The 13,484-nt window shown below is 44.2% G+C and overlaps 2 protein-coding genes across 6 annotated transcripts in view; one reads left to right on the top strand and one right to left on the bottom strand.

Moving 5' to 3' along the window:
- Nucleotides 1–5,060, bottom strand: part of AP2A2 (adaptor related protein complex 2 subunit alpha 2) — a 42,238-nt gene extending 37,178 nt beyond the window's left edge. For all 4 annotated transcript variants that reach the window (XM_064714690.1, XM_064714692.1, XM_064714691.1 and 1 more), the window contains exon 1: nucleotides 4,879–5,060. In XM_064714690.1, the coding sequence (XP_064570760.1) occupies nucleotides 4,879–4,945 (67 nt within the window). In that variant the 5' untranslated portion in view covers nucleotides 4,946–5,060. The remainder of the gene's footprint in view (nucleotides 1–4,878) is intronic.
- A 4,446-nt stretch (nucleotides 5,061–9,506) lies between these two features.
- CHID1 (chitinase domain containing 1) overlaps nucleotides 9,507–13,484 on the top strand; it is a 98,263-nt gene continuing 94,285 nt past the window's right edge. The window contains exons 1-2 of one of the 2 annotated variants that reach the window (XM_064714280.1): nucleotides 9,507–9,559; nucleotides 12,497–12,638. In XM_064714280.1, the coding sequence (XP_064570350.1) occupies nucleotides 12,528–12,638 (111 nt within the window). In that variant the 5' untranslated portion in view covers nucleotides 9,507–9,559; nucleotides 12,497–12,527. Of the gene's footprint in view, nucleotides 9,560–12,472; nucleotides 12,639–13,484 lie in introns of both variants that reach the window. The other variant, XM_064714281.1, reaches the window with a different exon arrangement.

Below are 13,484 nucleotides of genomic sequence, written 5' to 3'. Positions count from 1 at the left end.
TATAATAATTACTTACAGATAACTAAATCCAGCTGTATGTGCTCAACTCACTCTATGTGAAGTTTGTTTCACTGGGTGGCTGTTCCCACAGAGAAAAATAACTCTACACATACCCATGTAGTCATTTAATCCATGTACATACCCCTGTACCTACACCTGCAATGCACTTCATAACCTACCATCCATTCAAACAGGTGATCATCATATGATGAATTTAATGAACTATCTTTTTTCAATCCCCACTTGCTGATCTGTAACGTGATGCACCAGTCCCAGTGCAGTGAAGCAAAGACATTTTGGGAGGTTCAGCTTCAGGACACTATCCCTTGTCCAGTACAATGAAAATTTAATGCATTAAGTCCTATGAGAAGAGATGGACCTTGGTTTATTATATTTGGTGGATTTTATTTAAGGAAAAAATTTGGCCTGAGGAAAAAGAAACAGTAACTTGGAAGAAAACATACAAAGAAACATTTAGAGAACAAAGTCAGGAATCCTTCCTCTGCCTGTCCAACTTCTGGGGCAAAACTGAAAAGTTAAGACAGTTACCTAGCAAGGGAAATTAAGAACTGTCTTGTCCTCCAAACCTGTGACAAAAGCAGCTTTTGCCTCTGTGTAGACACATCTCATCAACCTAAGAGGAACTGGCTTCCCAATTTTAATATGGAGCAGAGGGTTACCAGTAATACGCTCACTACTGTAATAGAAACTATTTCTACATTACAGGCTGCAAATGAAAGGAGAAAAGCAAGCTTTCCTGGTTTTCAGGGTGAATAGCAGAGAGCACTGTTGCTGCAGCAGAATAGGTTGAGTGACAAATGACTTAAAAGTATTTCATTGTGAGATAAGCATAAAGCTGTACTCAAAAAAATGAAACCAGACTCCTGATGCTCTATGTGTCAGCTAAAACAGCTGGAGAATTTATAAAGCACCATCCCACATAAGCAAATTGCTTCAGCAGCTCTGCAGTACATACACAAGAAAAGACTTAAATATTTCTTGCAGGAGTCCATGCTTGTAACACATGCAGATCTTGTTAGGTTTTAGTTCATGAGGCACATAATCCATGCAGTGACAAGGACTCCTCCTGACCTGAACCCCTAAGTTTGGACAGCACTTCACCAAACCACAGGGTTCAGAACTTTCAGCTCCACTCCACCACAATCTTTTGTGCAGCACAGCCACACCTGACTATTTTCTCAGTCACACCAAGCAAGCACTCATTAACTGGGCTATCCCAATCAAGTACTGCAGTTTGGCTTTCAACCTGTAGTTTTCTTGTCTCTTCTCTGCTGTCTATGAAAGATAAGCTAAAAACCTACTTACTGTAGTAATTCATATATGTTACAAAACAATCCAAATGAACAAGTCTCTAGAAAAGTTCTATGCATCTACTGGCAAAGTGACAGATATCTAAAAGGGTTATTTCCTAAAAAATATTTTTATGTGCCATCTGCACTAGGACCTCCATATGCAAAAAATGCAGAGCCTACAATAAGAAGATGCCCTGAAACAAAATTCTGGAGACCTATAAGGAACTGAAGGATAATTCATTTTCTTGTATTATCATACTTCAAAAATTCACTTGATCTTTGTATGAATAAAGAACATTTCATTTTGAAAGAAGACACTCAATATGACAGCTTCAGAGAGACTAGAGCAAAGTCAAAGTGCTAAGAAGCCTCTCTTAGCCTTGAAATATTTTACAATTGCTGCTGCGAGTAGTATTCCAACTGTTTTTAACGAAAAACATCACAGACTTTTGAGAAATCAGTGTACTTTAAAATAGTCTGCTCTAAAAAATACATCTGACATAGAAGTATTTAAGACAAAAATCAAGAAGTTTAATAGATAAACCATGTGCCAAAAATATGTCTAAACAACACAGAAGTGACAACCAAGCTTTTAGTATTAAAGACAGGCTGGTAGTGCGGGCTGCTTGTTCACAATCAGCTACAGTTGTAAACACTGAAAACTGCTATCAAGTGAGACTTATGTGAAGCCTGTAACAGACTGGTATAAAGATAGGCAAGACAGGCATCACTCCCAAATCAGTAATATATCCAACCTGTAAGAGAATCCTGCATTATTTAATGCTGCAGACATTGTAGATACAATATCCAAAAAATAAATCTTGATGTAAGGAGATCAAGCATTTCCAAAGGTAAACAGTCAAAATTTACAGAAGTACCCCCCAGAAGTTTAGGTTCCTTGAATTATCTGAAATCACATGCTGTGCATCCCTCTGAGCACAGCCACCACACAACTGCACTTTCCTTTTTCAGCAACATCCACAATGTAGAATCCTCATCTGTGCATACACCCCCCCATACACACCATGTTTAACCACTACATATTATCTGGAAAGGCTACTGGCAAACTAAAACTGCCAAGCCTTTGTGGCAGTATTCAAAACAGATACAGGGAGTTCAGCAAAGCCAAATCAAGAATGCCAGCAGAACTTTCTGTGTTACTGCAACCATCAGATATTTAGTCCAATTGTAAGGCTAGAAATAGAGGTCATAAGCTGCACATGGTTTAGCTCCCCTCCCTCCTCAGAAAAGGAAGACTTGCTTTCTTTCCTTAGTCAAAAGATGCTGTTCACCTCCACAGCTGCTACTTTTTGTTCTTGACAACATCTAGCTCCTCCCTGAAGAAGCAAAGAGGGAGCTTTAGCCAACAGCAGTACCTGCAGAGCCCAGTCTCCAGAGAGTACTTCTGTGAATACTCCAGGAAGCACTTTTGTGACTCTTGCTCTGTGTAGGCTAGCCCAGGGTTAGCTGGCAGCACTCAGAGCTCCACTAAAGGGAAGGCTCAAATGCCATTCACAGCTACTTGGAAGCTTCATACATCACCTACTAGTGGGAATACCAGCTCTGCTGCAGTTGTTTAGAAGATGCTGCTACTTTTTCATTATGAAGACAAGAAAGATACACAAGTAATTACAGCTCCCAAACAACTGTCTGGACAGAGACAAAACATGAGAGATATACCAGTATTTGTGTAAAGAGTCAAAGTTAACATTCTATTTGTATCACCAGTAGGTTACATCTTTGTGTCTCCTGAAGACAACTAGAGCATAAGAGGTTTGTTGTCCCATATGGACGAAGGTAGCTTCAGCTCAGTTCCCACACAGCCTCGTGGGGAAATAAGTACCTAATTTGTTATATCCTATCACATTAAATTTGGTTATTTCACATCCCTGAACACATGTTACAAACCTAAGAGCCCAAATGCTTCTCTTGAATTTACTTCTAGTAAATTCTGCTAAAAACAAGCATGGACAAATTTAACCAACTGCAAGACATTAAACACTAATGAATCAAGTCGTACTGTTTCTAGCTAAATCAATAAAAACAATGATTAAAAAATCATTGTGAATTGTGTTGGGTAGATAGAACAGCTTAACAAGTCTTAACTGCTATGACACCAAGTGGAACTATGTTACACACAAAGCTTGCACAGAACACCAGGACACTGAAAATGCTCACTAAATAGCAAGGCCAACTAGACAAAGCACAAGAGCACTTGTGTAACCTGGAACTGCTACACTACACATTTTATAGGCCTTCTTCTTCTACAAACAGAGTGAAGCCTAAAGCAACCTAAGGACCAGCAACTCTGTTTTGAAAAAGAAAAACCCCCTCATTCAAACAGCTTCTGCTCTAAGGAAGATTATCAACCTTGAATTTGTTCACGTCTCGATGTCCAAATCACCTGATTATAAAGACGCTGCATTTAAATGGTCTTATTTTACCTGTATAATTTCTTTGCCAGGTTTTTTTTAATTAGAAATCATCAATTTGAAGTTTTTCAAGCCAGTGTGACTAAATAATCCCAATGCAAGCCCAGTCAGAACAACATAATTCACATTAAAAAATTCCCAAAACCAGTTTATATCTTTAGAGAAAAGACCTTAATACCATTCCTCCACTGCTTTTAAAATAGCCTCAAGTGATCTACAGAGACACACAGGTGGACAAAATAGAGCTGTTTCATCACACCAACCACAGCGACCTTAGCCCTTCCCCAGGCAATTCCTGCCACATCATACACTTAGATCTCTAACTCTGATTAATATTAAACTATTGTATGCAATTCTCGGACAAAAGGAAGACTGAGCACTGAGGTGTGCCCCCACACATGCCCCTTCCCCCCACACCAAGCAGCAGCAGATCTGTACTCCTGCTCTCCCACTGCACACTCACGGACACGCTCCCCCACATCTCTCGGGGGGGGGGGGCGGGGGGCAACTACTCACACTCCCCTCCATCCCATTTTTAATTACACTGATCCCAAGCGCCGATTTCCACCAAAGCAGAATCTTCAAGCCAATTTAAGCCAAGCCTAGGCATACGCGCAGAGGGCCCTGCTCTCAGGCGCCTACAGAGGCCTGTTTTCCATCAGTGACGTGATGAACCGAGAGCCGCTCAGGGATCTGGAAGGAGCCCAGGACGCCTCTCCCTGCCCCGCCGCACACCCACCCGCGCCCCGGCACCGCTCCGGCGCATCGCGAACAACGGCGGTACCGACCCCCGGCACCCCCTCGGCCGGGGCGGCCACCGCGACACTCAAGGACGGGCGAGAGGGGTGACAGGGGCGGTGAAGGGGGAGTGAAACACCCCAACCCACCCACCCAAAACGCACAAACCCACGGGCAAATGCTTTATGCTGCCCCCCCTCCCCGCCGCGCCGCCCCCCCGAGCGCGTCGCCATTTCGTGAGACCGGAGCGCTCCGAGCTGCCCGCTGCGGGGGTCAGGGGCAAGAGGGGAGCACTGGGAAGGGGATCGAGGGATGAAGTCCCGGCCCCACGGAGCACCAGCCCATGGCGACGGCCGGCGCGGCCCAGCCCAGGCCCCGGCCCCGGCGCCACTCACAGTTGCGGATATCGGAGATGAAGACCGCCAGGCCTCGCATGCCATCGCCCTTCGATACCGCAGGCATCGTGGCGCACGATCACGGCCGCCCTAGGACGCGACACACCGAACCCCCGCAGCCGCCGCCCGCTCTCCCCGCGGGCTGCTTCAGGCCGCTCCGCCGCCGCCGCCTCCGCAGCGCGCAGGCGCCGCCGGGGCTCCCGCGCCCCCGCAGCCGCCGGGCGGGCGCTGCTCGGGCGCCACCTGCCGTGCGGAGGCGGGAGCGCCGCGGGTGCGCCGGGCCCCCTGCGCCTCCCGGTGCCGCAGCCGCGGCGGGCGCGGTCCCTGCCCGGCCCCCGGGATGTGGCCCGAGATGTGCCCCCGCTCCCGGGCATCCCCCGTGCGACCCTGCGGCCCGAAAGGACTGGCTAGCTGGAGGCTGGGCCCCAGGGATCGGCCGTGCCGCTGCTGGGATGCAATTTCCAGTCACCGCCCGTGAGGGCAAACGGGCCCGGACCGAGGTGAGGGGCGGCAGGGCAAGCGTCAGCCTCTTTGTCCGTGGGTGAATTCACTGCACGCTCCCTGCTCGGGAACAGCCTAATCCCTTCCTCTCATCGTGACCCTAATGGCCGAGAAGTTTGATGATTTTTGAAGGTGAAATACCGGGCTTCTCAGGCACCTCAGAGGATGTAACTGCTGAGGGAGAAGGAGAGGGACGGCCCATCAAGATACCGGGAAATTTCACTTCTTCACTTAAGCTTTGAGCAGGCTATTGATCTGCAATCTTAATTTTCAAATGTGAAGAGCAAGGTACAGACTCTCAGTGGTATAGAGAGTGGTATACACCCAGTGCTTTCCACAGGGTGGACTGCAGGAGGCTGTGCCTTGGTCCTCCTCCTCCTCAAAAGGGACCCCAAAACAGTGCACGGGATCTCCTGCACGTACCCTGCACAGTCCCTGTGAGCACTGACAAGGCCGGAGGCTGCTGTGTGCAGCTCCATCCTCAGGCACATCCCCCTTGTGAGCCTGCCATCGGCTGGGTGAGTGGCACAGTTGCTCTGTGTTCATGTAGAGATTCCCACTGCCTGACTCCCTGGGCATGCAGGCGTACACATCCAGCGCCACATTTTCCTCCTGATGGCTGTAAACATGCAGAGTGACACAATCCCACACCACATCTACTCCCAAGAGTGAAAACATTTCAAGGTTAAACTGCCAAACATTTCAAAATTAAACATGCCAAAGAGGTGGGACTGTGCAGAGGATTTCATATCTTCAGCTGAAAATTGGTTCAAATGTTCTCAAAGCTGGCCCAGACTGCCTAGCCACAAGTGTGCTGGGGACTTCGGTCATGATGCAAGGGATTAGTATGCTTAGTGGAGAATAATGACTTGTAGAATCATGGGATTCTACTTAGGGCCACTGGAGATCAATCAGTCAGTTTGCCTCTATTTCAGCACACTTCAAGCCATTTCATTTCATCTGGGTTTTTTGTTTTGTTTTGTTTTTTACACCAGTGAATGTAGCCCAATATCTAGCTTTTAGCTACAGTCTGTCTTCCAGAAAGGCACTGAGTCTTGCTCTGATATAATCAAATTCACTGTTGCCCTGGATAGTTTGCTCCCATGGTCAATTCTCCTTGTCTAGACCTTGCATCTTTAGATTCATCAAGCTCCAGTACCTTTAGTTTCATGATACATTTTTCTCTCATAAAGATCTACATAATACTTGATGCCATCTGTCTGACAGTGGCTGTATCCCTCAAGGGTCTATTCTGGGTGTTTTCAGGATACATGGTTACATGAGTACTTTTAGTTGTGCAAGTCTCTATGGAAAGGCAGGATGACAGCATGTGGTAGTCACGCAATTATCCCTTTGTCCCTGGATCCATTTTGTAGACCAAGTGCAACTACAGGCAGTCGTGCCCAATTAGTCCATTATTCAACTCAGATTATTTGTAGGCTTTCATGAAGAGCACTTTCCTTTTTCACAGCTTTACAAATAGATTTTGGTGCTTAATAATAATTTCCATGCACCTTTGAAGATGAAAACTTCCCATGTCACCAAATGAGGCTTTTTCTGTGATCAGAAAAAAAAGAAATCTTTTTTGAGCTAGCCAAAATGTTGAGCTATTTTCTACTCCTAAGAGCACAGTGACACCTAAAGGCTCAGTCTGTCAGTCCTGTCTGGCTGTATGCCTGTCAATACTGCAAGTCATGCAGGTATCCAACTGCCTTTGCAGCAGTGGCTTAAATAGTGCCAGCAGAATAGTTGTGGCAGTACAAGCTAAGCATGAGCTGCAAATTCTTCTTGAGAACTGGGAGAATATCCAAGTGGTTAATGCATGTGGATGACTCTAGTTTTGCTGCACACAGCTAAATGTTTCATTTGAAGGGGCTCAGTGTGCAGTACACATACCCTGATTATTTTATGTCAACCTCCTTTGACTGGCTTTTGAGGCTTCACTATATTCACCCTGTTCTCTTTTTGCCTCAACAAAGGCTTGCAATCAGGACAAATGAGTAGGCATATCTATCCTTTTAAATTTTATGTGAATAATAGGTATCTAGAGGAAAGAGAGTCTGTAATGGTCTCTAGATGCATCCTGGCTGAAAGAAACATTGTAATATGATCCCAGCTGTTACTCAGCACAGAGCTTGCACCAGGCACAACCCTTTGCAAACACACTGAGTTGGTAATTGTGTGCAATTTTGGTTTGAGCCTAACATCTATAAAACACCAGGCTGCCCAAAAAAAACCATAAATGGGTATCCATCCCAAGATGTCATGATTATTTAAGACATTTATAATTACTGTAAAATCAGCATTAAAGGGGAGATGGTACCAAGAAATATTTTCCTATTACATAAAACATTTGGCATCACATTTGTTTGCCAACAAATCCACAATGTTTGTCTCCCCCTTCCCATTTTATATGGGAGTTACGTTAATTTTTTTTTCAGAATTTCATTGCACTTTGGTACAAAGCCTTTATAAAACTATCTATTGGCACTGACCTTCATAAAACTATCACCATTCATCTGAGTGTTTTCAGCTGGTGAAGATCCTGTTGTGGAAACTACAAAAAAGGAATTGCTCCTTTCCCTTTGTTACTTCTCTCACATTTGTCTCACCAGTTATTGTTTTCTTCTGCTCCTTATGATCATTCCAGCCATTACTGGAACCAAAACGAACTCAGGACTAAACAGAATCCATGGCTCCACCACACACACACAACCATGTTTCTGTACTTGACATTGAACATTCATTATCCCTTAACACAGAGCACAATGCTTTCTGCCATGCCAGAGTATCAGATGGGCTGCTTTCAACACTAGAAAACACAAAGTTAGGCTGCATGAAACTCTAATTTTACAGAAATTTGGGATGGATCTGGGCATAGAAGAACATGCATCTACTTCACTGACAAGACTTTTGTTCAGAGGAAAAATATTTCCATTTTTCTTTTCAGTGCTGAAGAATGCTCATGAAGATCTTCATTACACAAGAGGGAATGAAAGAAGAGGGCAGTTCAGCAGAATAAGGCAACCTTCCAGTTCAGCTCCTAGCAGGCTGCACCAAACTGTAACCAAGAGAGAAAGCAGGCCACAGGAAGGCTTCTGTTGGGAAGTGCACTGCTAGGATATGCAGGCCTTGCCTCTACATCATGATATAACACATCCATTTTTTATCAAGTCTTTTGATAGGGTATTTAGTCCCTGTAAGCAGCCTGTGAAATAACAGGGTTATACTAAAACTTCTGCTGTAGTAAATAGCGGTAACACAAGCCATGCTGCATGCAAAAACACAAATTGTAGAAGGTCAGAGCAGAGGAAAATAAAAAACTCAATTATAAACACAATCTTTTACTTTACAGTCTGTTAAAAGCCATCATAGGTTTGACCTCTCCTTTCTACACACCCAGAGTCAGCACTACTGCCTGCAGACTCTCTGCAGCCTTACCTATATGATTATTTTGCCTCCAGGTCAGTGTGTGCATTTTAGCCCAAGCTCTTGATTTACCAACACTATTTCTCAGAATCACAGAAAGAATTTGTTTTGAAAAGACCTCAGAAATTATCGAGTCCAACCTGTGATCAAACATCACTATGTCAACTAGACCATGGCTCTAAGTTTTTCTTAGACACCTCCTCGGAAGGTGACCCCACCACTCTCCCAATGTCTCATCACCTTCTGTATAGGAATTCCTCCTGGCTGGACCTCCAGGTCCAACCTGAACCTCCCCGGGCATAGCTTAAAGCCATTTCCTCTTGAGCTGCTGTGAGAAGAGGCTGATCCCAACCTGGCTACAGCCTATTTTTGGGCAGTGAGTGATAAAGTGATAAAGTAACCCCGAACTTCCTCCTCTCCAGGCTAGACCTGGAGCTGTTTCAATTTGCTATAGCTTGGGCTAAACCAAGAGGCTCTTTATGGGAATTTAGAATCACACCATAATTAGCATTTCCTTTCCTCAGCTACGGATGAGTCCCAAAGCACCGCGACCCGGGTCCGGCCGGGCGAGCCCAGCGGCGGCTCTGTCGGTGGGGCCCGGCCCGGAGCGCCGGGGCGCCGCCGCCACAGCCGCAGCCTCTCCCGCCCCGCCATGTTGGCGCAGCCGGCGCCCTCCGCCGCCCCGGCGCTGCCCGGAGCCGGCGGGGCGGGGCGCTGCCGCTCGCCCGCACTTCCGCGGCGGCGGCGGGCGGTACGTGGTGTTCGTGGCCCGGCGGGGCTGGGAAGGGACGGAGAGTGGGGAAAGGGCGGGGGCGAGGCCGCGCTCCGGCGGGGCGGGGGCCCGGCGTGGCCCGGCCGTGCCGCTGCGGGGGTGACGCGGCAGCCCGGGGAGGCCGGGGCTGCCCCGCCGGGGCCGAGCTCGGAGCGGCCACAGAGGCGCCGATGCCATGGCACCGTGCTGGCTCCCTGGTGTCTCCAGAGCCGGGCGGGTGTGGGAGGGAATTCTGAATGTCAAGGTGGAGCACTTTACAAGGGGGGAGGGTTCAATGTTTACACAGGTTAGAAATGGATTTATTCTCACTCTTCACTCCCCACTATAGCTTTTATTGTTTTTATTTAAAAACGCATCAGCAGTATATTTCGTGGCCTTCCTTTGCTAAGTGATGCAGGTTCTTTCTGCAAATGTAGTTAGAATCTAGTTTCTTATTTATAAATAAACTATAAACATTGACAGTGTGTTGTGTATCATCCATTTAGTTTCTTTGCTTGCTAATTCCAGACTGCCTAAATCTGTGCTAGCTTTACTTGCTTTTAAAAATTAAGATATTTTAAAACAGCTTTCCAAAAGTATGTTACCTCATGTGGAGGTGGGGTTAAGCAACATTTGTGACTTGGCTAGGAGAGAAACCTGGGCTTCAGATCAGTTTGTCAGATGATGTTTTATACTTTAAGTTGTCCATAGTATCAGTTGGACAAGGACATAGAGGCAGTTTTAAATTCTGTTTGCATTTTGCAGTGACAGAGGAGATAAAGAGTGCCAAGCTCAGACAGTTCTTCTGAGTTCAACTAATTTGAGAAGTGTTAAAAAATGGCAGAGAGTTCGTAGAATAAAAGTTTGATGAGAATTTCGTTTTGTAAAGCTTGCAAAATGCATCCTTATATTTTCCATAAAGAGCATTTAAAGTCTGACCAATTCATCTTCTGTGTTACAGTAATCCCATCTACTTAATTTTCATTGATGTTGTTAAGGAACAAACTATTAAAATAAGTGTCCAACCAAGAGTTTATACTGGACTGTCAGTAGCAGAAACCAATTTGCCACAGGCTCAGTGCTTCTTACAAATCTAGGAGTGGATGTTGACTTAACAATAATTGACAGATGGATACGATCCTGTCAAGGAAATGAGCACATTTTGATGTCTAATTAGAGTTCAGGGATGGTTTTCTAAGCTTCTGTTCTTCAGCTGTTAGACATTATCTTCTTTTCAGGGAAGTGATGCTGTTGCTAATTGTTTCTGAAAGTGAAATCAAGCACCTCCAAATCGATATATACGAGCTTCTGGGAGAATTGATATCCTGTCCAAGTAGTTAAGACTTGTATTGACTCTTCAGGCTCTCAGTTGTTCCTCTCTGCAATAGTTTATAGATCTTGCCAAGCGAGATGGAACATAGGAGATACTATCAAAAGCAACCTGCTTTGTCTCATTTTTAGAATGTGGAAAACAAGGGGGTTTCCAGTGACCTTGAAGTCAAAGTAGAAGAATGAGACCTTAATTATTCATCATAGGAATTTCAAGCTTTATAGCAATTCAGCTTTTACCACACTCCATGGATCCAGGAAATATTAGAAGGATTTCTGCTTTTATTTTGCTGTTTATAAAAGACTTTACTAAAATCTTCAAATAATTTTGTACAGGAGGTTTTTGATGTTCTTTGGTGACTGGCATTGTTTTTTTCAAGCACTTCTGCCATCATCGTTCTACTTTGTTGCCTAATCAAATATTACTCTCTTTTCCTGCAGAACCCCTAAATCCTTTAATAAATACCTCTGGTTTTTAAAATCTCACTGCTAAACCAGACACATACTAATACTAGCAAGTTTGTTGACTTGTTGATTTCATGTCTGTTTCATTGAGTACATTTCCATTGAAACTTTAAGGTTCCTTCTGCCACAGTACTCAGAGGCTCAGTTTTGTGTTGTGGGATCTGCATCTGATGTTTTGAAAGTTTGAAACAAAGTACTCAAACTTTGAGCAGCACTTGTTATCAGTGCCAGTAGAACAAATCTTATAAATATGATTTCTAGAAATGAGCTTGTAGGTCTTCAGAATGAGTGGTAGAGTAGTATAAAAAGCAAGATAGTTTTTCAAGTTCAACAAAAATTCAGAATATTGGAAACAACCAATTTTCTTCTCGATCAGGATCTCATATTTATGAGAAGCAGCTTGATACAGATCTAGAGCCCTGGTTCCCCAAATGCCAAATTTTTTTTTTTTCTGTTTTCTTCTTATTCACTACTGGGAGCTAGGCTGGGAAACCAGTGCAACTTTTAACTGGGGAGAGATTGAAAAACAAACTCTGGCTGTATTTGACTTTGTTTTTTAAAGTCTTCCTACAGATACAAGATGTGATAGATGAACACACAACAGAACTGTTGTCTCCTAATTCTCAGTTCCTTTATCTGGAGCTAGGGCAAACTGTCAGAGTTTTTCTTCTAGACAAAAAGGACATGCCCATGCCCACCCTTCCCCCTCCTTTTTTTTTCTTCAATTTCTGTATCAGTGACTTGGCAAGGAATTGAAAGCAAAGGTCTCTGCTGTTACAGTAAAGGCACGTAGCTATAAGCATATAGTTATAATTTTTTATATCTGTTAATTAATTTATGACACACTGACCAGGCTAGGGAGGAGCAAAAAAAAAAAAGTTATCCTTAGAAAGGAAGTTGCAAGGGTCCAACCCACTTCATCTGTGATACAGCTACTAAAACAAGGGACAGAAAAGGTGTTTGAGACTAGAAGTAATCTCTTACAATGCACTGCTTTTGTTGCCAGAGCAGAAGCGCTGCGTTAATAAGTCTGATTCTAAATGGAACAAGATAAGAAAATGTCTTGACTTATTTTAGACAAGACAACCAAATGAAACTGTTATATTCCTCTGTTCACAGAGATTTGAACCCTTATGTTTTCAGGAGAAGAGAAACTTGACATGAGAAAAACACCATGAGGCTTCTCTGTGCATCCCTTTCTCTTGCCATGGTATGCTGGCTAGCTGAAGGTACCCTGTCAAAAACAGATGCAAAGAAAGGTGCTACAAAAAAACTGGAGGAAAAGGTAAGGGAAATAACTGAAATTCTTGTCTTATTTAATGTGTGAAGTGAATTAATTGAACTTTGGTAAATGGCCTCTACCTCTGTTAAAACAGTGTTAATGCATTTCCACTGAAGCTGATACTCACAGATGAAACTTGAAACTGTCCTTTCCTTCACCTTTTCTGTGTGTCATAAATGGTTCACTTCTTGAAACACATGATGTAGACTTCTGGAGCTTTATTCCTCTATGCAAGTTGCAGAAACAGGAAGTTTTTGTCCCCTCAGGGAACACACTTCCATCCCTTTGGAAATCAGGGTGGGGAACAGTAGTTTGGGCCAAGAGCTCTAGGTCATTTACTGGTGGAATGGAACATTGCCAATGGGAAGGCTGTATCCTGATGAAAGATTTTGAAGAGCCTTCTAATCAGTTGTTTTTTTGCAGGCAGATATGATTCAGAGTCCCACAATAATCCAAGCAAACACAGCCAGCATGCTGAAGTCTCTCTTCACTTGCTGAGCATGTTATTGTTTCCTGTCATTATGCATGAACATCTGTCACTGTTTGTATCACTTGCTCAACATCTACCAAATTTGCAGGTAGTGAGGGTAACACAAGGTGTTAAGGCAGGCCATCTCCCTAAATTCCTTACAATGAATCAATAGATGCCTTCTGCATACCCACCATGAACATCTCATTAGATCTTCTCATTCTGTTTTTATCTGCTGGGTCAGTTGTAGCATCTTCCCTGAAGAAGAGTGTTTAAAATCTTGGCCTTCACAGTGCAGCATTCTCAGACTAAAATATATCCAGTTCAAAAGCTGTCTTCAAATTCTTGGTTAAGAACTAACCCCTTTTTATTATTTTGGG

The sequence above is a fragment of the Zonotrichia leucophrys genome, chromosome 5 (assembly GCF_028769735.1).
Source record: "Zonotrichia leucophrys gambelii isolate GWCS_2022_RI chromosome 5, RI_Zleu_2.0, whole genome shotgun sequence".
Taxonomy (NCBI): Eukaryota; Metazoa; Chordata; class Aves; order Passeriformes; family Passerellidae; genus Zonotrichia; species Zonotrichia leucophrys.
The sequence above is the reverse complement of the archived record's forward strand: the minus strand, read 5'-3'. Positions and strand labels throughout refer to the sequence as shown.